Below are 23107 nucleotides of genomic sequence, written 5' to 3' on the forward strand. Positions count from 1 at the left end.
CACGAGCTCATTTGGACAACTGTATGCGACTGGGAGTATCTGACGCAATGTTCTTGAGTAACGTCGTGGACAGGAGTATAAGTGGAAGGAGGGCCATGATCGCCGACGTCTTAGAGAAAGGACGTGACTCAGAGGGAGACGCCATGTGTACAATGAACTTCTTTCGCACCGTACTTAGCCAACCGTGCTAATGAGAGGTGTCACATGGACGCCGCTGAGGATAGTTCGTGGAGATGCGCAGACTCAGAGGGGCAGTGCATGGTACAAATGTGGTGAACAGCAAATAACGGAATTTGGAGTAAAAATCTGTTCCACTGTGACTCATTCCCCAGAAACATCTCTGAAATTCACTCAAAATGTCCAAAAGGCTCTTGATTGGAATTCAAAGCTTAACTTCACGCTGTCAAATCTTGCCATACCTCCATATGACATCATCATACACTGATTCCATGACCTGGTTGGGCAGCATGCCTCACAACTGGAAGGCTGATCGAGTATGTATCACTCCACGGTAGATACGTAAAGTACCACTTTGTTTTGCAGTGAATAGCGATTTTCTTACAGAGAGACTGATCCCCACGAAGCAAGTGTGGAGAGGTTCCACTCCTGGCTCAGGGCCACTGACAGACACAGGCACTGCCCCTGTGCTCCCATGAGGTGGGATAAGGATTTGTATCTGCATGTAGAGGACAACCCTTTCCCGTTCCGATGACGAGTGTGTACGTCATCAAAACGAAACTGGAAGAAAAACTAAAATAACTTTATCGGTACCGAGGCTCCCACAAGGCCATGCTGGAGGGCGGGTGGCACAGTTTTGCATGAGCTATCGTAGATTGCGGTCGTGTCGCTACGGTTCTCTGCGGTGAGTACAATGTTTTTAAAACAGCGGCGCTACGCTTCTCTAAATAAAATTAACCGTGAACCAGGTTCAGAGATTCCACGGTGAGCGTAACATCAACGCTCTGCGACTTGCAGACGTCTCGGAACGGGAAAGGGTTAAATGCCTCAAACACTCTTAGCGGCTTACATCTCATCTCAATCATTTCAATGCCCTGCAACAGTCTAGCCAAGGGACCCACCCACCAGTGGCAGCTGTCCCTGTTACAACGTGCACTCAGAACTGGCCTGTAAATGTGCACGAGCGTGCCAGTAGGGGAGGGGTGGGGGGGCCATGTTGTTGCGGTGTGGATTTTTTTTTCTTCCAATTTAGTCATTTGCGAGCTTTGTGTTAGTTAATTTCGCACCCCAGTTAATCCTGGGCAATGGCCCCATAAGCTTTGATTTTCCTTCATTGCAAGGTCAAATAGTGACATGCCCCGGTATTTGTGGAAGCAATTCCGTGATGATGCCGTGTTGGCAGCGGTGCACATGCACAAGGAACAAACGCACACGTCACAAACACTGTGGCCTTAAATGGGGAAAATGTCATTCGTGACATTTCGGCCGATGATGGCCATTACTACACCACCACTTTTTAATAACCCCACTTATTATTTAAACCACTATTATTTTAAACACAATTGTACACGGTATTTCCTCGTTATCCACGAGGGATACCTTCCGGAGAAGCGTATAATGATATTGGTCTACAAAAAACTATGTTTTTAATAAATTGCCTGACGTAAATACATACTTAAACTATTAAATACATGCAATTTATAATATCTCATCACTTTATCTCATTCTTTTTTTAATCTCGATGCAGTGGTGTAGAGTTCCAGATGCGAGTTGCAGACAGCGAGTTCGTGAATAACAAGGAAATACTGTAATTGCCATAAAGCGTCTTGGAATAAGGCGCTACATAGATCTATAAAATATAAGATTACATGTGTTATGAAGAAGGCCCATTGCCCGAAAACGTCACCAATAACATCGTTTCTTTTTTCCCCATTTACGGCCACACAGTCTTGTCACTGGCGCACGAGTCGAGTTGTTCGTTCTCCGTGGCAGAGCTCCTCCTCCTCCTGCCGCTGCGTCGTTGCCCCAGGGCGATGCTCACCACATGTCGATCTGCGTCGAGTACTCGGTGGAGCCGAGCAGGACGTCGGGCGGCCGGTACCACAGCGTCACCACCTCGTTGGAGTACGTCTTCGTGGGCACCGACTTCGCCCGTGCCAGGCCTGGGCCACACGCAGACACGAGCGAGCCGTGATGCATTGTGGGAAGGGTTCCATTTTGTAATTTATATAACGGATCATTCTGCAACCGTATGCTTGTTGAACTTCTTTCGCACCACCGATGAGCACCGTTGGCTATGTATGGTGCGAAATAAATCCTACATACATACGTAGCCAACCGTGGTAATCGGTGAGAGTCTCAAATTGTGGAGACTTCGGTGAGACGGCCCCAGCGTCCACCGAGCGGGTGACAGTCAGTGCCGAGTGAGCTGTGGTGGCCGGCGCAAGGGCAGTGCGGTGGTGACGAGTATGTACGTATGCATGAGAATAGGTTTTACCTGGTGTAGGCCAATCAGTTGCAAAGACAATGCATATATTATCAGAGCATGTTTGTTTGCATGTTTTGCCACAAGTATGTGAGGTTCATGTAGGCTTGATGCCTTGCAAAAGATATATATTTGTTGTTTGAATATCTTAACACTCCTCTGTTTTATTGCCAGAAAGGGTAAAACCTATTCTTATTTTTCATACTTTGAAACTGGCAAAAAGGTCCCAACCGTGGTAATCGGTGAGAGTCTCAAAGTGTGGAGACTTCGGTGAGCTGGCCTCAGCGTCCACTGCGGTGCAAGGTGCGCACCTCCGATTCGCACTGTTGGCTATGAAAGAACTTCAATGTGCACACATACACCGAGCGGGTGACGGTCGGTGCCGAGTGAGCGGCGGTGGCCGGCGCAGGGGGGGGGGGGGGCAGCGGTGGCGTGGGAGCGAGCGGATTACCAAAGTCGGCCAACTTGAGCTCGCCCTTGTCGTTGATGAGCAGATTCTGTGGCTTGAGGTCGCGGTGCAGCACACGGCGCTTGTGGCAGTACGCCAGCCCACGCAGCAGCTGCAGCAGGAAGATCTGAAAAGGCAGCAGTCCCCACTCTGAGCTACATGCAGCACGAGCAATAGTAGTAATAATAATGATGACCGTAATCACATGGACAGGTAACAGTGTGGTTTATATTCATCAACAACAATATATAATAGGCGGCATTTTGGGGTAATGCCCTTCTTCATAGCACAGAGAGGTCAGGAGAGAGAGTGGATAATGAGAGTTGGAGACTGCACACCATGGAGCCAAATGAGAATTAAATGTTTTTAAAAACTTTCTGATTAACAGTTTTTTTTAATTGGCGTATGAATAATCACCTAATAGTAGCTGTTGGGTAACAGATACTATTGGGTAACAGACAAACCCTTGAATAATAAAAAAAGGATTACGAAATCAACTAATTGATATTCAATTATTATAAAATATTGCTGGCACATTGCATTGTGGGAAGATTTGTTCTTTGGGAGCACAGGGCACAGTCCACGGTGCAAACATTGCTGCTTCAAAAGTCAGAGGACACTGACAAAACCAGCTCTGAGGTTTTGAATGCATAATCCTTAACCAGGAGAGGTTGTTACTTGGGATAACTGTCCGTCAGTCAGCAATCTACGTGTTGCACTGATGCCCAGTGGCACCACCATGGGTTTGTATGTATGTAGAACTTATTTTGTATCGTACGAAGACATCCGTGCTAATCGGAGGTGCTTTCAAAACGGTGGGTTATGCGCACAGTGCCTTCACAACCAGCTAGCGAATGATTGAAATCTATTGCAGATAAATATTTCCTTAATGACTTTCGATGGCAGTGAGCATGTCACTTTAAACATTTATACTTCAGGTGTATTCAGGTAGGACTTTGTGTGGACAGAGCCGATTATTCACACACACATTCACACGCGAATAAAGTCGAAAACGCGAATTATAATCAATGGCTACTGAAACCTCAAAACTTCAGAGCTCTACGAAATGGAACCGTGGGGAAATGTGTCATTTATTCACTCTACAGATATTCGCGTAACTGCACGCCCTCGATATTCAGCCCACGATGTTGGCAGGCTAGTGAGTAGCCCTCCACATCTGGAGTGTTACGATATTCAAACACCTCTCTGCGTTCAATCGCACGTAGCCTCGCTGTGCCCTTTGAAGCGCAGCCCAAGAAATGGCCGAGTGTCCAATTAAAATATCAGCAGCGACAGCGAGTTAGTTGACCAGAAGTCTGCACATGGTGGGTTAAAGTGTGGGTAATTCCCACCTCTTCCAAACCCGCACCTCCGATTAGCGCGGCTTGCGAAATAAGTTCAACACACATACATATGTACATACATACGTATAGCGAGCATGAAAGAGTAGGCCAAATACCCTCATAGCAGCTCTCTAGAGCCTCCCTCTAGTGGAGGCCCTTCCGCAAGCAGTGGTGCGAGTGAGTGATTGTGGGACTTCACCTTTAGCCTGATCTCGTGACAACCACAAAAAGGGTGCCAAGCAAAATCATAAAATGCAAGAAAAATCTGGCAGCGCGAGCATTTGCTTTTTTCCTGCTACGGCGCGTTTGACTGGTTGAGGAGAGAAACAGGATTTAAGATGCTGCTACACGATTGGCTCAACTGCTCCGTCAGCACTGAGAGGAGCCGTGTGAGATGACACGCACTCGCCACAGAAGCTTAACAATGCGGCCAAAGCGATGATAGATCGGAGTGTGGCGTGCTGAGCAGACAAGCCTTCTTAAGACAACGCTGATCCCCCCCTCCCCCCTCATCCAGCTCACTGATGTCATGGAGAAAGGGCAATGACCTCTTTGCATTGTGCACTTGGTACATGTAATGGAGGAAAGGTCTGAACTTCCCACTTATAGCTATTGCACTGTCTTGCAAGGATGCAAAATAAAGTGTCTTACCAGATGCTTTATTGTTCACGAAACAGCGATAAAATGTCATAATAAATATCATCGGCCATGGTCAATCCACTGCTGGATGAAGGCCTCACCAAAGCTGCTGCCATCTCTCTCCATCATGCGGGGCAATAATCCGCCCAGTACCTACGCACGAGCCGATCCCATGGCTCCATATCCTCCAGGATGCATTACATTCATTTGATGTATTGTTCTAAAAAAGTTATGAGGATTTCGTTTAAATTTCAATGAAATAATAATCGACGTTTCATAAATAATCTCCAGCTTCAGAACGCCAGTTGACTGCCAACGTCCAAATATGTATTGCCTCCCAGTGACAGCAAAACATCCCATCCGAATTGTTTTATTAACCTGTCATGAATTGTATAATGTCCACAAAATACTGTATTCACGGCAATTTAGTAGATAATTAAGACAAGTTGTACATGAAGGGCATGAGACTAAATGTGCGTTTCTACTGAGTACACTGTTTACCTGTAGAGCAACAGTGCTCACACGGGGTAAAACCTAAATTGTGGATCGCTCCCATTCGTAAATTGAGAAAACTGTTAAAATTACTCTTGAAAGACACGTTTAGAGACAGCAGACGTATTTATTGAGGTATTGAATTAGATACGTTAATGCTTAATGCATTTATATTAAAATCCTGTTTATCTCTTAACGTTGATTTTACCTCATCCGTTCATTACCACAACAACAATGCTGTTGTATTGCGGTGTGCACACAGGGATTCTCGTTACTCTCATGCCATTTAAGTGCTTCACAAATGCAAATCTTCATGGTTGTATCTTGATTTGAAGCTTTCGTGACTGCAGTAATCCATACTCTTTGGTTCTTTCGGTAAAGTCACGTAGGTAGAAACATTCTAATAGATCACGACGTTTTCGATCAGGTGGGAGACTCCCACGGTTGCTTGTGTGGCGATCGAAACGTCGTGATCTATTATTATTTTTCTTCTACCTATGTGACTTTATCGAAAGAACCAAAGAGTATACTTCATGGTTGTGTTGAACGTTTTGGCTTTCTCGTGCTTTTAACACGACCTAAAACAAACAAAATGGCTCCTTGCAAACGAAGCTTTTCAGACAGCCCTCGTCGCTGCCACTGGGGGCCCCCCCCTGAGCCCATGGTCAACCACTGTTCACTCATGTCATTAACCCCAGGAGGAGAATGATGGGCAGAGCTGACCCCGCAATCGGAATTTTAATCCACAACTGTGAGTCGTGTGTACTCATAATGGAGCCAGCCGAGTGGATTATCACACACAGGGCTAAACATTTTCACCTTGAAGCACGAACTAATCTAGCCCCTAGATCAATAACAACAATGAAGCACTCTCACTGTCTTCAATGTCCTTTGTAGCCTCCCGCCCCGCCTGCCTCACCTCTCTCATCTCACACGGCCTCCACCTCACGTACATCTCCTCTCACCGTCGCTGTTAAAGTTTGGGCTCAAAGCCTTTTGACGATTCTCTGCCTATGACTCACCAAGTCTTAGCTCTTTAAAATAATATACCCACACAGAGTATATTAACACCTTCAGGGACATGCACATTTATTTTTTATAGGGTGTCTTGAGATGCATATAAATACTTAATAAAGCCACGCTGTATCGTAACAAAAATGCATTTACGCTCACCGAGTGCGAGCACATCATGGCAAGATCCTATGTCCATCATCATCATCATCAAAGTTTAACTTTTTTTTCGTAAAAAAAAATGTGGGGCCATCAATTTTACTTGAGAAGATCTAACCAGACATTATTATTACTATCTGCCATTTGGTGCCACATTTATAGTGGTAAGTTTGATAACCATATTACAGGCCCGACCTTTAGAGTGGGCAATCACAGCAGCTGCATAGGGTAAAACACTGAGGACTACGATTGGTATGGAGAACCTCAAAACCTTTGCCCAATTGTACTGCTTAACTAATCTAGACATATACTTATCAGCTGATATTCATCCAACCATCGTGGCACATCATAAGAAAATTCTGGCACATCATAAAACTAGAGGCAATGACATGGCCCAGTGGTCGCACATTCACCACTTATTACGGCCTGGCCTGGTTTTTGAGTCTGCTAAGGCCTGGCCTGATGATAGACTCTGCTAAAGCCTGGCCTGGTGATAGAGTCTGCTAAGGCCTGGCCTGGCTCTAGAGTCTGCTAAGGCCAGGCCTGGTTATAGACTCTGCTAAGGCCTGGCCTGGCTCTGGAGTCTGCTAAGGCCTGGCCTGGCTCTAGAGTCTGCTAAGGCCTGGCCTGGTGATAGGGTCTGCTAAGGCCTGGCCTGGCTCTAGAGTCTGCTAAGGCCTGGCCTGGTGATAGAGTCTGCTAAGGCCTGGCCTGGTTATAGAGTCTGCTAAGGCCTGGCCTGGCCTGGTGATAGGGTCTGCTAAGGCCTGGCCTGGCTCTAGAGTCTGCTAAGGCCTGGCCTGGTGATAGAGTCTGCTAAGGCCTGGCCTGGTGATAGAGTCTGCTAAGGCCTGGCCTGGTTATAGAGTCTGCTAAGGCCTGGCCTGGTTATAGAGTCTGCTAAGGCCTGGCCTGGTTATAAAGTCTGTTATGGCCTGGCCTGGTTATAGAGTCTGCTAAGGCCTGGCCTGGCTATAGAGTCTGCCGAGAGATAAATACGCGACCAACAGAAGTGGCACCCCGACGTGTGACTGTGCGGATACCTGACGCACCTTCACGTTGTGCATGCTCATGATGTTTCCACAGTCGTCCATGTACTGCTTCAAGTCCTTCTCCTGTATCAGGGATACGGAGACATCACAGCAGCATTGGAGAGTACCACACTACATGCAAACGCTTTATAATTATTATTCATTATTATTATGATGCCTGTTTACCCAGGAAATCCTCACAGCGTCTCAAGACTCTCTTTTACCCAGGAAAGACATGTTTTCTCAGAAGAGGGGCCAATATTGCGGCTATGTGTAATCAAATGGAGTAATTGGCAGGTAATTTGTCAGCATTGGGATGTTTGGTAAACACCAGTTACATTGCATGAATTATATCGGTGGTGATGCTGCTGCATGGACAGTGGTGCACAAGCTTAAATAACAAACAAACAAAAAACTGTTGTCAAGAACACCACGGCCTAAAATATATAACAGATGACGTTTCGGGCAATGGCTCTTCCTCATAGCACATCAATAAGGGCAATTGTGCTGTTACGTTGTCTGTGGTTTTAGTTATTGGAGGAAAGGGGAGAACCCGGAGGAAACCCACGGAGAGCAGGGGGAGGACATACAAACTCCACACAGGAAGGCGCCCGTCCTTTCCATTCCCACTTGTGGCTAAGCCACATGAAATGTATAGCAGACAAATACTCTAAACGAACGTTCATTCTAAATGCGGAGGAAAAAACCATAAGGCCCGGAGAAAAATCCACGCGACCATTGGGAGAGAACATGCAAACGCCATATATACAACAAGCATCAGAGTAGGGATCAAACCTATGACATCCTGTATACCAGGCGAGGTAGTTAACATCATACCGCGATTCGAAGTGCTCCTCCCACCACAGTGGCAAGCACGGCACTCACCAGGTACTCGAAGACCAGGGTGAGGGACTTGTCCGTGTGCACGATGTCGTGCAGCGTGACGATGTTGGCGTGCTTCAGATCCTTCAACAGCGACACTGTAATCGTCAACGTCCTCATCAGTGCTTTTGCATCGCTGTCAACGCAGCAGCAGTAGCACATGACCACAACGCAGCAGCAGCAGCAGCACATGACCACCGCACCTCCGCGCGAATGTATGTTGAACTCCTTTCGCACCGTACGCAGCCAACCGTGCTAATTGGAGGTGCGGGGCAAGGACACCAATCTAAACACACAAAGCAGCTCTAAAGAATTTAGTTTTCAAACTAGATTTAAAAGTGCAGAGCTAGTGGTTTCCTAATGTCGGACGGAAGAGCGTTCTAGTCGACTACAGAAGCGCATCTGAAAGCTCGCAATGCGGTGACCGCCTTTGTTAGATGGCTAGGGAAACGCCGCTGTTGCGACGACGAACGGAGTTTTCGTGATGGTTTATGCTCCTTGACGACATCTCAAGGTATTGTGGTTTATTTGTAGCAGGCACTTTGTGTGTAATGAGTGCGACCTTAAAATGCATTCATTCGGCAACAGGATGCCATGCAGCTCGGCGAGGACTGGACAAACAAGGTCGGATCTCGCAGTATCCGTCACGACGCGTGGCCCGTCATGCGGGTCATGGAGGTCACCTGACCATTCTTTATTTAACACACAATTTTTTGGCGAGGCTGCTGCTGTTGCTGCTGCTGCTGCGTTGACAGCGATGCAAAAGCACTAAACAGCAAAATGCACACTCGACACGTTTTGTCACCAACGCCGTGAATTTAAAAGGAAAACTCGACGAGAGGCGAACGTCTCAGGCGACGGCCCTTCCTCCAGAGCGCCAGGCTATGCGCGCGATTCCAAATGACGGGTATGCAACATTGTTATTCGCGCTCTCACCCTCGCGGATGGCCGTGCACGGCGCTCCCTCCTCGTGCTCCAGGCGGATCTCCTTGAGAGCCACCAGGTTGTCGGTTAGTTTGCTGCGGCCTTTGTACACCGTCGCGTACGTGCCCTGCGCAACGGCGAGGTCATTTCACCCACCGATCGGTGCGTTATTATTTGAGCGCAGTCTGTTCTTCTGTAACGCGTGCTTTCATAACGCGAATTGTATATAACGCGATTAATGCATCGGGGAACGCATGTTTTTTTATAACGCGGATGCGAACCGGATATAACGCCATTGAGTGAACGGAACTACGTCGCGCGAGTAGGAATAAAGAGCGCTTGTAACGGCTGCTTCAGAGTAGCGTCGCACAAGGCGGGATGCTACTGGATGCTTCTAGATGCACAGCCTCAAATGAGTACCTGGTGGCGGTGTGTAAACATTGCCACTAGGGAGACAAAGGTGGTCGGGCGTGGTGCTGGCCACCCACCCCCTCGTGTACCGTTCTGGCCTTCATAGGTGCTCGCTAACAGCACTTGCCCCTAAAGTCTGTTAAGACTATATGGGGGATCTTTGTTGTCTGTGTGTGTGTGTGTCTGTGTGTGTCTGTGTGTGTCTGTTGGCTGGGTCATGTAGCCCGCATGCCCAGCCACCGCATGCCTAAACAGCTTTTGTTCGGCCGGATCAAGGGGGCTAAACGGGCGCAGCACGGGCTAGAGAAGAGATGGAGTGATGTGGTACAGGAGGACGTGGAGCTGAGTGGACTTGCCAATGACTGGTACCAGCGGTGTCAAGATCGGCCTCAGTGGAGGAGGATCGTGAAGGACGCTACTGTGTAGTTGGAGGCAGTCGCCCACCAACAACAACGGAGGGCGGAGGAGCGACACTCACAACAACGAGCGGAGCGCCGGGTGGCTAAAGCACAGCAAGTTGGTACAGTAGGGGGCACAGGTGGTGCATCAGCCAGTCATCTCGGTCATCTCGGTCAGTCGACCCGTGGCACCTGGGTCTGCCCCGTGACCTCCTGCCAGCGGGCGTTCGACACTTCACGTGGCCTCAGGGTGCACTTGGCCTGGCACAAGCGTCGTGGTGACGTCACCGCCACTTAGTGGCGAATGGCGGTTGTTGTTGTTGTGTCTGTGTGTGTGTGTGTCTGTGTGTGTGTGTCTGTGTGTCTGTGTGTGTGTGTGTCTGTGTGTGTGTGGCTGTTCTCCCGGTACTCTGGAAGCACGTGGTGGGAAGCCTCCAATGGTTGTGCTATGAAAACACTGACACTTGCTTTGGGAATGTGGAATGGTCCATGGCTGGGCTATAAGGTGGACATTTGAATGCAGGACAGCAAGTGGTCATCTCTACGTGATCTCTCGGGTTTCCCCCGAGTGCGTGTGGGATTTCTCCATGTCCTCTAGCATCCTATCACATGCAGAAATAATCTACAAGGGATTGGGCAAAAATATTCGCTGCAGGTCCCTCCTGAACAAGGAAATGAGCCCGACTGAGGCTTATATACAACTGATCGTGTCTTATATAGCGCCTGAATACAAGGCACTTTGCAGCAATTATAAAAAAATTTGTACATAAGATGACAGTGGTTGAGATAAACGGTGGGGTTATTCAAAGTGGTGGTGTAATTGTGGTGACAGGAGAACAGGCGCAATACGTTAATGAGGGGTTGGGGTAGTGATAGGGGAAGTGATAGGGGTAGTGATAGGGGAAGTGATAGGGGTAGCGATAGGGGTAGCGATAGGGGTAGGAGTAATGCTAGGGATTTGGCAGGCCTGGTTGTAATTGGGGGGAAGTGAGTAGCAGTTGCAGGATGGGCAAGAGGAGAAGAGATGGGGGTTGTTTTAAGAAAAAAAACAGAAGCAGGTCAGTGAGGACGATTGTTTCATGTGCAGTGGGAGTTGCTCCAAGTGAAGGGGAGGAAGAAGGGAACAGGAGAGCGAGAGAGCGAGACTGGGCGCAGGGCGAGGAAGGCGCAGAGAGGGACGGTCGAGATTTGGAGCGTGGCGGACGGGATGGGACAGAGTAGTGAGAGATGAGAGGAGCAAGGTCGGGTAGGCCAAGACCATGGAGGGATTTAGAGACGAGAATAAAAAATGTAAACAGACAGCGATAGGAGACAGGGAGCCAGGGTCGTTATAAAAGTCGAGCAGAATTGTAGGAATTGTGAGGAAGGTTAAAGCATGGTCTGGGCAATTAGTCTGCGTACACACACGACCTAAAATACCCATGGGCTCCCAACGAAACCAAAATAAACAAAATAAGGAAAACTTTATCAATACATCGTTGAAAAATTGACAAATGTTATCCAGCAATATTACCTTCACATTCGAATACTGCTGAAGTACACAACATCTGCGTCTTGCACAGGCTGTGGGGGCTGCTTTGCAATGCATTCAATGTGAAACGACGTGAGATGCAGCGCCTGTAGGCGAGTCGCGTTAAATACCTCTCCAAGCTTGTCGAGCTTCGTGTAGGTTTCCAGTTTCCCAAATCCAATTTCTGACTGAGAGAGAGCAAAACAACAAGGGGAGAAATTTAATTGCCACGTCCCTCAACGGAAACACGAACGAGATTGATTACATTTGTCTGTGCGTTTTAATGGAGCAACCGCATCTTCAAAACACTTTACAAAATTAAACGAATGTAAAACATCTTCTATATATATAAAAGGGAAATTTGTGAATATGTGTATCTGTTCGAAATGTTTAGCATACTTCCCAACATGCAACAAACTTGAAATTTGGCATGTGGGTAGCTTCCAGAATGTACACAATGCAAAGAGTATAAAAATATACTTTTGCATATTGGGGGAGGGGGGGCACAATAATGGAAATATTATTTTGCACGGCAAGTGAGCGGTGACGTCACATCTGTGATGTCACCCACATGCGGCAGCGTCATGCAGTGTGCCTGCTGACGTCACCCCCCCTACCCTCCGCGTAGGCCGTGTATTAATCCAAGACAAGAATCCAAGTCTCGGGCGAAGCCGGGTAGTAAAGCTAGTCTATTATAATTTGTTTTTACCAGATAAGGCCTGAGATATATAGCCCTATTTCAGAAGCGACCTGGCCACAAATGATAGCCTGATGAAGTGGCTTATCATGTGGAAATGTATAGCAGCCATATACTCTAAACGCACGTGGATTATAAATGTGGATGGGAAAAACCGGAGGACCCGGAGAAAAATCCAGGCAACCACAGGGAGAACACACAAACTTCAAATATACAGGCGCCAGGGTTGGGGTTGAACCCACAAACTCCTATATACCAGGCGAGGTAGTTAACATCTCGCCACCGTGGCGACATGAAACGTTAGCTGGCTAAAAGGAAACTATAATAAACGTGGCAAAAATAATACAGAAATTTCAACCCTAAAATAAAATAGCCAAAAATAACAAAATAGCTGCCAAGTTCTGTAATTGTTCAGCGATGAGAATATCGATGTTCCTCTCTCTCTCTCTCCTCCGAATATAACATGCTGAAAATATCCCCACTCATTACCAAGACATCTCAATGCAAATGCCCCCTCTTGTATATCATCAAAACATATGGTCACATTTACGCGCATTACGCAGACAAATTGCACTGCGTTGCATTTAAACATTCACCATCTCTAAATGATCCCCAATGCTGTTGTTAAGCCCTCCAATTTGAATCCACACATAATCATATCATCCAAACCGCCTCTGATGTGATTCTAGACATCATTGAATAACCGATTAACTGGGACATAGATCAACCCTTTGGATATGTTTATCGTTTAAACATTTTTTTAAATTCTCCATGAATATTCAAATCGGTGTCAGGTCTCGGGATGAAGGAATATCCATTGAGAGTGTGTCAAGGCACAACGCCTTCTGGAAGATGACATCAGAGATCAACTTCTGAAGTCCCATTATAATTGGGCTGCTCACGAACACTCAAAGGTGGACATTTTGGCGAATTCAGTGAAAAACAAAACTTGAAGAAAAATGGATTCAGTTTTTTGTTGTTGCACAGTTATTGGTGACCGGGATGCGACTCACAACTCACTAAACGAGGGAGCCCAGCTTAATAATACACTGTGGCTGAAAGGCACACAGGGTCTCATTTAGGTTTACACAGCCCTCCCTGTTAATGTGACATTAATCCCCCCCCCCCACGCCGAGTTACCCTCTCAATCCGGTCTCTTTCACAATTAATTAGGATCAACCAGGTATTTCTAGCGAGCAGGCCTGGTGGCCTAGATTGCTCACGTCTCGTCTGGGGCAGAAGCAGTGGGATTTACTGAGTTTGAAGCCAAGCAGCGAGGTGACTGCAACCTTTTCATTTTGTTAAATTGCGTTTTGTCACTTATCTCTGGCATATTTACACCTCCGATGCTCAAAAGTAGCGGTTTGTCAAGCAATTAACACTCGATGCCAATTGAGCGGGAAGGCAGAGAGCCACAAAGCAGTTCTTCAGGAAATGCTGATGTTTTGTGTGCATATGCACAAAAAGGCTGCGTCCTTTCTACACATTTGTGCGTGTTATTTGAAACTCATTGTTTAGCAGCTGGCACCATGATTCTGTTACAATGATGGTTTTTATTTATTTATAGATTTGGTGCAGCACCCAAGTGTGCATCAATGGCAATCAGAGAGACTTGCTGTGACATGACGTTCCACAGCCACTCTCTGGCACATGGGGTAATAATGCACGGGTGCTGCCAGAGGTTTCTGAAGTGAAGGTCTCATCACAGCATTGTTTTTTTAACACAAAGGGAGAAACAACAAAACGCCCGGAGCCCCACCAAGGAGGCGCGTCGCAGCCGCCGGCTCAGCGGCGCGTCAAAGGAGCGGCCGTTGAGCTGAAACTTCTCCAGGTATCCCTCCGGCAGGCGGATATCGGCCGGCAGAGACAGCCGCTTGTTCAGGTCCTGCCGACGGAACGCACGCACGTGACCAAGGTTAGGGGAGGGGGGCACTCGCCGATGTTTTATTTAGTTTGTGGTTCTGCGCAAGCGTCCTTCCGTGCGAGCTCTGCCGAGCGATCCTCATCGCAACGCTCTCGCCCCCGCGTCGGCGCGGGAAAGCGAACGCGTCGGTCGCAGCGGCGATGCAACAATACAGTTTCCATTCTCCCACGTTCTGCAAGGTTGAGTGGCTCTCTGCGGGGGACCATAAATGGTTGCGTTGTATGTATGTGCGCGTGTGTTGAACTTCTTTCACACCGCATGTAGCCAACCGTGCTACTCAGAGGTGCGGGGGTTGGAAAACAAACTAAACGCAAAAAGCAGTTTAAAGAAATGGTGAGTTTTCAATCCAGAACCGCGTGGGCACGGTTACGGAGGTGCATTGGACTTGGGAGAGCACAACATCTCACGTGGGCTTTTGCCGTCACATGATCTGTTTATTATAACGCTCGCTTGCTTACGCGGGAAAGACGCAAGAGTCTTGTTTTTTCAGCAAGATTCCTGCCAAGCCATCCCAGTCGGGGTAAACGCTGCCGCTGCGTAATCCCCAATCGCGTATTCTGCAGGGGCGTTTTTCAGCATCAGGACGCTATGGTCAACGCCAGTTGCATTGTGTTATTTTTTGTTGCTACGGGAGGGAACTGGAGAACCTGGAGGGAACCGATGCGGAACAGCAGACGAATATACAAAAGCCACTTCAGAAAGGCAGCCGAGTCAGGAATCGAACCCAGGCCCTCATTGCTGTGAGGCACGGACGTTGCCACTGTGCCCCCTTGACCCGCCAAAGTTGTTGTCGTTACCTAAGCAGCAGTGGATTGTGTCTACAGAGCTACTGTGGTTCAGAGGTCAGCTCACCAGTATCCGAATCTGAAGTCTCCAAGGTTAGATTACTGACAAAGTCAATAACACATCTCACCCATTGGTTTTGCACGTTCAGCCTGACCAGCAGTGAAATTAGTATTCTACAATAATTCATTCAGTGTTTATCTCTGTCCCAAGATGTTTCACTAAGCATCTGAACAAGAGCCAAATAAATGCCTCGAGTAATACAGGCACTTCAATAGCACCCATGCATAGCGCATATCACAACTCGCCAGTCCCACACATCATATGCATGCCTGTGTGCGCATGTGTGAATGTGCTGTGCCTGCCTTCCCGGAGTTGCTCACTATCAGCACTTCTGCCAACAGTCTGTTGAGGCTATACGGGGGATCTCTGATGCGAGAGTGTGAATGGCTTTCTGTGTGCATGCGTGAGCGTGTGTATCGTTGTATGTGTGCGTGTGTGGTGTGGATAGCGGTGGCGCAGCGGTGGGAAGCGGTGGTTTAGCGGTCAGCGCGCTGCGCTACGAACCCGGCCACCTGGGTTCGATTCCCACTCACGGCCTCAAATGAGTACCTGGTGCGGTGTGTTAACATCGCCACTAGGGATAAAAAGGCGGTCGGGCGTGGTGCTGGCTACCCACCCCCTGGTGTGCCATGCCGGCCTTCATAGGTGCTCGCTAACAGCACTTGCCCCAACAGTCTGTTAAAGCTATAGGGATAATCTTTATATTTGGTGTGAAACTGTGCACGGCTGTGTATGTACGTGTGTGTGTGAAGCATATGTGTGAGATGTGTGAGCATGCGTGCGTGTGTGAGTGTAAGCACGTGCGTGAGTGTGCATGCGCACGTGTGAGACATGAGCATGCGAGCACGCGTGTGTGTGTGAGTGAACCAGGAAAGTGCGTCTGCGCGTGTGAGTGCGTGCGTGCCCCCACCTCCTGGGAGATGCGCCGGTTCTGGTGGTTGCGCATGCGCACGTGCACGGGAGACTGCACCTCGTCCGAGGACGTCCCGGACGCCTGGTCGCTCTCTCCGTCAGAGCCGATCTTCAGGTTCTCGTGGACAATTCCTGATGAAGACGACGACGACGACGATGAAAATGACGACGATAGCAACAGTCGATTCGCACGTCCAGGAAAGCTGCTGTGAGTCTCAGTACTGTTGTAAACGAGGGTTCTGTTTGGAATGTTTGGCGGTGAGTTGGGCCGTTGGCTCGGACACCTGGGGTTCTGCGTTGACCCCATGGCTCCATTAAGAGCTACATCGTCCCTCGCCTCATTGACAGCGGCAGGCAAGTCACCGGCAAAGTTTGGTCAATGCCCTGATTGATTCATTACCTGTACTTACCAATGAACGATGGAAGAAAATGTGTTTGTTGGAGGAACCCAAAATGCAAAAGAAAATTCACAAATACAAATGGGGAAACTCTCAATATTCTTTACACGACAGCTCATGATGGAAGTCTCCCGGATGTGACATCTCTATGCAACCGATCAGCGCCACCTCTCCAAGGGAGCGTAAATGACCAAGACAAATTTGGCTTTTGAACTCCAGTCGGGGCATGCCTAACACTCAAGACATTACACTGCCTCTGAATACCCCCTTCAATTGATCTCTGGTCCAAACGGCAGAGAGCAGCACTCTCCCACCAGTCCCTGTACACAGTGACCAATGTTCGCCGCATGACAGTCAAACTGATATCGCAGAACCAAATGTAACATTCTGATTCACATAGCCAACGATGACCTGTCTGAGACCATCAAATTCGTTGCACTTGAGAACTCGGTTCAACAACGGGGAGACTGAGGGATCCCGGATTCGAACCCGGGATCTCTCAGCGGTGCCCTCCGAGCGCCCCGGCCACCCCTTGCCGCCCCCGTTAGACAAGAAGCGCCAGGACCCAAGAGCACGGTAGCTCTCGGCCGCTGCGGCTCTGGGGCAGACGAGAGAGGGAGCGCGTCAGACAACGCACACAGGAGGAGAGCGGGGGATGCGGCGGTGGCAGCAGCAGCAGGGTGCGTGCGTCGCGCCCACCGAGCCGGTTGTTGTTGTTGATGGGCATGTTGACGTAGGAGCCGAAGCCGCCGTTGCCGATGACGCTGTGCGGCCGGCGGAGAGGCGGCTTGCGGAGGCTGCCCGCGTACTGGTGCAGGAAGGAGTGCATGCTCTGCGACGAGGGCGGCTTCCCGTTCTTCACGATGGGCTCTGCCGGTGCACGTTGGGGGAGATGGGAGTACAAAACGACCGTGAGCGACGTCGCGGTGGAACGTGAGCGACGATGCAGAGGAGCGGGCAACGCGTCTCCCTTGTACAGGAAGCGGATTCTGAGATTTTCAGATTCACCTTTCGCCGTCCCAACAAAACCCACCACCAGCCAGTATATTTTATCCTCAAGATTCTGAAACATTATTCGATTCAAGGATAAAAACTTTTTTTTGGCTTTCTTGTGCTGCCTCGTTTGCACCGTGTTATCAGTCCATTACTTTATTTATCCTGTGAGTATCGTCAGCAGCATCAGATTCGTCTGTGCAGAGCTACTGGTCTGGTTGAGACCGTACCCTTTTTGCTCTGCTTCGTTAATTACAACCATTCGCCAAACAGAACAAACTGCATTAAATTTGCATGGATATACAAATGATGCTCACATGCATAATTCGATGAGCATCGTAAGAATAAGAATCTATTTAATCACAAAACAATGTCTGCACGTTGAATTGCTTGCACTAATGTGGAGGGTACCATTTGCAAATAGAAAGACATACCATTTTTTTAAGGACAAACCATTTTTTGCTAATAGTTTGGGGCTTTTTATAGATATCTTGACAAATGTATTTGCGCACCAGCGGAGGTAACTGATAAAAGTTGAACTGACAAACACTTTTATCAAACATTCACTGTGCATTAAAATAAAAATGCAGTGCCAAATTTCCATCACGGAATTTGCAAGGCACTCAACTTGCCGGCTATTCTCGAACCATTTGACGTTTTGCAATTGCGACATTTCCCCAAAAAAGTGACATTACAATCTTACATGGCACATATATGCAAACCAGATTTGCGAGCAGTTGATGTGCAGACAAGACGTGGCCCCTGCCCTCGCTCCGCACGTCAATTCTCTCCGAGTCAATACTCGGGTCAAATGTCTCCGTGCTCGCTGCAGCGATCCGCTCTGCTCGTCTTTGATGGGGCGCCCTGGGCCGGTGGTTATATTTCCACCCCTCCGTGTCGGGGGGGCACAGCATCGCCGGGGGTTGCAACCACCGACGACGTTGCACAGGGCGCGGCTCTGCCTGCTTTATCGACCCTGCAGGTCTGATGGGATGAGTTCGCTCTCGACCGGAATTTAAAATGTAAAATGTTACGATTATATTTCCTGCCTCCGATTAGCACGGTTGGCTATTTACGGTGCGAAAAAAGTTCAGTGCACGTACATGCATATGAGTTGAGCGCTATGCACGCAGAAACCACCAGCCCAGCTTGCACAAAGACAAACATCCCCCATATAGCCTCAACAGACGGTTGGGGCAAGTGCCATGAGAGAGAGAGCCCCTATAAAGACCAATGCGGAACACAAGCGGGTGGGATGTGGCCAGCACCACGACCGGTGGGTCTCTGAGTGCTGACGTTTACACACAGTACCAGGCATTCGTTAGTCAACCCATGGAGGGCAGTGTCCAGATACCACTTGCCACTGATGTGCATTGCCAGGAATCAAACTCACGACAGGACAACGACAAAGATCCCCTGTATAGCCTGAACACACTGTTGGGGCAAGTGCAAGCGAGCACCTATGAAGGCCGGCATGGCGCACGAGGGGGTGGGTGGCCAACAACACGCCCGGCCGCCTTTGTCTCCCTAGTGGCTATGCTTACACATCGCACCAGGTACTCATTTGAGTCTGAGTCAACTTAGGAGAGGCCCAGGCCCGGATCAGATAATCGTCAATGGTGTTGGCCGTGATCGGGAATCGAACTCGGGTCACCGGGTTCGCAGCGCAGCGCGCTCACCTCTGCATTACCGCTCCCCAGAACAGAAACTCACATACTCACACACATACCCACACAAATACCCACACGAATACCCACACACATATGAGGGAGCCCTGGGGCACGGGGTCAGCACACTCAGACAGCTGTGTTTGACTCGCCCGGACAGCTGGGGAGTGGCCCTGCATAAACATCACTGGGACACCTCCCTGCTGGGCAAACAAGACACTCCATATAATTCCCACTGCCTAAACATAGCCACACGGGAAGCGGGCACTTAATGTCAAGAGCAGACGCCAAGGAACAAAGGGGAATGTAACGGCGTGTTTAAGGACAAGATGTTCTCTTCCTGCTATCCGCGATGTTACGGAACGTCGGACCTCCTCTAGGTAACCGCGCGGATTCCGCTCACGGCAACACGAGGTGCGCTCCGGATAACGGGCGGGACAATGAGCGAGGTCGGACCGCAGATCAGAGGACATCCGCCACGACTGCGCCCTCAATGCGCGCCACGCCCGCGTACTTTGCGTCGACATGAATTCCGGGCGCGATCGGCAAAACTCGGCGACGAACGTGGGACGATGGACGCCGCCGCGGTCGCTCGTGGTGCTGGCGGAGCGTCGTCGTCAACGCGGTGCCTCTTCTACTTCCTTGCAATCCGCGCTGCTCCATTCGAACGGGACAATTCAGACGCTAAATGGCTTCGCGTGAATGCCCATTATGTGGCGGATGGCGGCGGCGGTACACTCGGAGCATTCAGCGCCGGAGCCGTCTCACCCCACCCCACCCACCCACCCCCCCCATTCATTGCCGACTACGAGCGCGCACAAGAGCCGGGCGTGGGAGCCGCACCGCGACCCCCGACGGTCACGCAAAGACTCGCGTTGGCAGCTTAAACGGCGGCATCCCCATCCCCCCCCTCCGCCACCCGAGCACTGCTCGACGGCGAACGTTGCGGCGCAGCGTTGACCTGAAACATCCATGGGAGCCATCACAAGGACTTTAGCCGGCAGGGGCGGTGCCAGCGGTGAAAACTTGTGCCTCGCAGCTAGTTCCTGGGCTCGCTTGCAGACTCGGGCGCGCTTTACCACGGCAAAATCTGTGCGTTTTACACCTGTTCTGGGTGGGTTTCCTCTCGGGGTTCTCCGGTTTCCTCCCATAGCCGAACAAAACCGGGCAATGCAACCGGTAATTGGCCAAAATTGCCAATGCGGAAGAATGAATTCCCTGTTAATTGCTCAACTGGAATTATATTCTTGCGCATGACGGCGACGTGCATCAGGAGCGAAGTGCCAATGTAGAGGTCTGCTGGCCGCGACGAGATGGGCTTCGGGGGAGAGTTCGTGGAGATTTGGCTACTCCTCGATCGTTGGAGGAGTTCTGTATGGTCCACAGTTTGGGTTGCACGGCCACAGTCGCACCACTGCCGCTTGTGTCTTTAATTTTCCATTCACCAAGGAGATTGTGTGCGCACCGTGGCCTGTTGCCGTCCCGGTGCGGTTGATGGCTGCACTGGCATCTTCGAGGGGGAATGTCACAGCCAAGAAGGGTGTACGATGTTTGGAATTCAACAAAGTTTGCAGGATCCCCTTAAAAATAAAAAAAAAGTCTTGAGACTTAGTGAGGCTTTTCTGGGTAAACAACCATAAAATAATAATATCAATAATACAACAATAAAACACAGTTAAACATTCACATTTATTCCCATGTAAAATTTGAGAACTATCTGTGTTCGTATCCATTGCCAACCCTGAGCAGGTGGTTATGGGATTTCCATGTTCCCGTGGTGGGTGGGAGGTGCAGTCTCTTTGTAGAACACCCATTATTGATTTCTCCCAAGTTTTGCTCGATTTGCTGGCGCTAGACATTTAATTTAAGGCCTCAACTGAACTCAACTGGACTCAACCGGTGCTTCCGATGACTCCATGCCGTTCTTGTCGATCAAGTTGCAGGGCGCGGTGCGGGCACAGCACAGGCACAGTGAGAGAGAAGCAGCGAGAGAGAGAGAAGAGAGAGAGAAGCAAGAGAGAAGCGGTGAGAGAAGCGGCGGTGCTCACCGCAGTCCCCACGCGTGGCCCCGTCCTCCACGTTCATCTGCTCGGCGAGCTCCGACAGCGACTCGTCGATGGTGCGGCCGACGCGCAGCGTCACCGACAGCCGCCGCTTGAGCCGCTTCATGCGGTCCATCGCTCACGGACGCACGCGGCCGCACGACGCGCCGCTCACCTGCGAGCACACATACACAGACAAAAATCACCCAAATTGCAAGTGCTCTTCGCGCACACACACAAGATCACCCATATAAGCCTTTAACAGACCAAAGGGAAAAGTGCTGTTCGCACCCAAAGATCCCCGATATAGCGTTCAGCAGACTATAGGGGCAAGTGCTGTGAGCACACACACACAACAAGATCACCCATTTAAGCCTTTAACAGATCGTTGGGGGCTAGTGCTGTTAACTCGCACAGACAAAAATCACCCATGTAGCCTACATAGACAGCTGGGGCAAGATCTATTAAGGCCGACACAGCGCACAATGGTGGGGGGGTGTGACCAGCACCATTCCCGGTCGCCTTTATCTCCCCAGTGCTGATGTTTTACACGCTGCACCAGGATGAATCAGGGGTGGCCCAAGGCTGGTTCAGATAACAGCTACCGGTGTTAGCCGTGGCAGGGAATCGAACTTTGGTTGGTCACCAGGTTCATGGAGCAGACCACTCACCACTTCTTACGTCATTCCTTCTACACACACACAAATAAGATCACCCGTGTAGCCTTTCACAGACTGTTGGGGTAAGTGCTGTTAGCAAGCACCTATGAAGGCCGGCACGGCACACGTAGGGGTGGGTGGCCAATACCACACCTTTGTCTCCCGAGTGGCGATATTTACATATCGCACCAGGTACGCATTTGAGGCTGAGTCACACACAATATGTGGAAAGCAAGTGTCAAACTAAACTATTAAAACACATTTTTATTTTACCAGGTAAGGCCCAATGAGCTTTGTAGCTATTTTCAGAAGCGACCTCGCCACAAATGATAGCTCAACGAAGTGGCTTATCACGTGGACATTTATAGCAGCCAAATACTCTAAACACAGGTTTCTAAATGTGGAGGGAAAAACCGGAGAATCCGTAGAAAAATCCACACGACCACGGGGAGAACATGCAAACTCCAAATATGCAGGCGTCAGAGGTGGGATCGAACACACGACCTCCTGGAAACCAGGCGAGGTAGTTAACATCTCGCTACCGTGTTGCAGTTGTAATCAGGAAGAGAGAAGATTTGGGCACGTGTAGGGATGGAGAAGTTACCCATACAGGAGGGTGGTGTGGCTAGCATCGTGCCTGAGAATCATTGGCTCCGCAATGGTGATGGTGTGGTGTGAAGTTTCAGAATGAGTAGACCTACATGGGGCCCCCCAAAAGAGGTTCAGATGCCACTGAACACAGGTCACGGGGGTTCATAGCGCAGTGTATTAACCATTGTGCAACCACTCGCCGACAGAGACAAAGATCCTGTGTAGAGCCATCGTAGACTGTCGGGGCAAGTGTTGGAAGAGGCAGAACGGGCATACGATGGGGTCTTGTGCCCAGCAAACACACTCCATCGCCCCTGGTCTCTCCAACGCTGATGTTTAAATGCAACACCTGCCACTCATTTAAGGCCGAGTCAACATAGCGGCGGAGCAGGACCAAGTCCGATAGCACTTCCACCGATGTTTCCCCGTGGCTAGAAATCAAACTCAGGTAGCCGGATTTGTAGCGTAGCGCGCGAACGAATATGACGCGCCGTATTCCCACACATGTACAAACATAACACAACACACACTCTTTACTATTGTGTGTATGTTCAACTTCTTGCGCACCGTATGTAGCCAACCGTGATAATTAATCAGATGTGCGGGGGAAGGACAACAAACTAAGCACAAAAAGCAGTTCTAAATAAATTAGTTTTCTATATAAAAAACTGAATAACTCCAGTGGCT

At 49.4% G+C, this 23107-nt stretch overlaps 1 protein-coding gene across 2 annotated transcripts in view; it reads right to left on the minus strand.

The window, feature by feature from the left end:
• Positions 1-23107, minus strand: part of CDK17 (cyclin dependent kinase 17) — a 136222-nt gene that overhangs the window by 9448 nt on the left and 103667 nt on the right. For both annotated transcript variants that reach the window (XM_078860812.1, XM_078860813.1), the window contains exons 3-12: positions 21177-21345; positions 17168-17338; positions 16069-16202; positions 14148-14273; positions 11823-11879; positions 9385-9499; positions 8452-8546; positions 7588-7650; positions 2895-3018; positions 2000-2120 (exon numbers count right to left, since the gene is read on the minus strand). In XM_078860812.1, the coding sequence (XP_078716938.1) occupies positions 2000-2120; positions 2895-3018; positions 7588-7650; positions 8452-8546; positions 9385-9499; positions 11823-11879; positions 14148-14273; positions 16069-16202; positions 17168-17338; positions 21177-21306 (1136 nt within the window). In that variant the 5' untranslated portion in view covers positions 21307-21345. The remainder of the gene's footprint in view (positions 1-1999; positions 2121-2894; positions 3019-7587; positions 7651-8451; positions 8547-9384; positions 9500-11822; positions 11880-14147; positions 14274-16068; positions 16203-17167; positions 17339-21176; positions 21346-23107) is intronic.

The sequence above is a fragment of the Lampetra fluviatilis genome, chromosome 11 (assembly GCF_964198595.1).
Source record: "Lampetra fluviatilis chromosome 11, kcLamFluv1.1, whole genome shotgun sequence".
In the NCBI taxonomy this organism is placed as follows: domain Eukaryota; kingdom Metazoa; phylum Chordata; class Hyperoartia; order Petromyzontiformes; family Petromyzontidae; genus Lampetra; species Lampetra fluviatilis.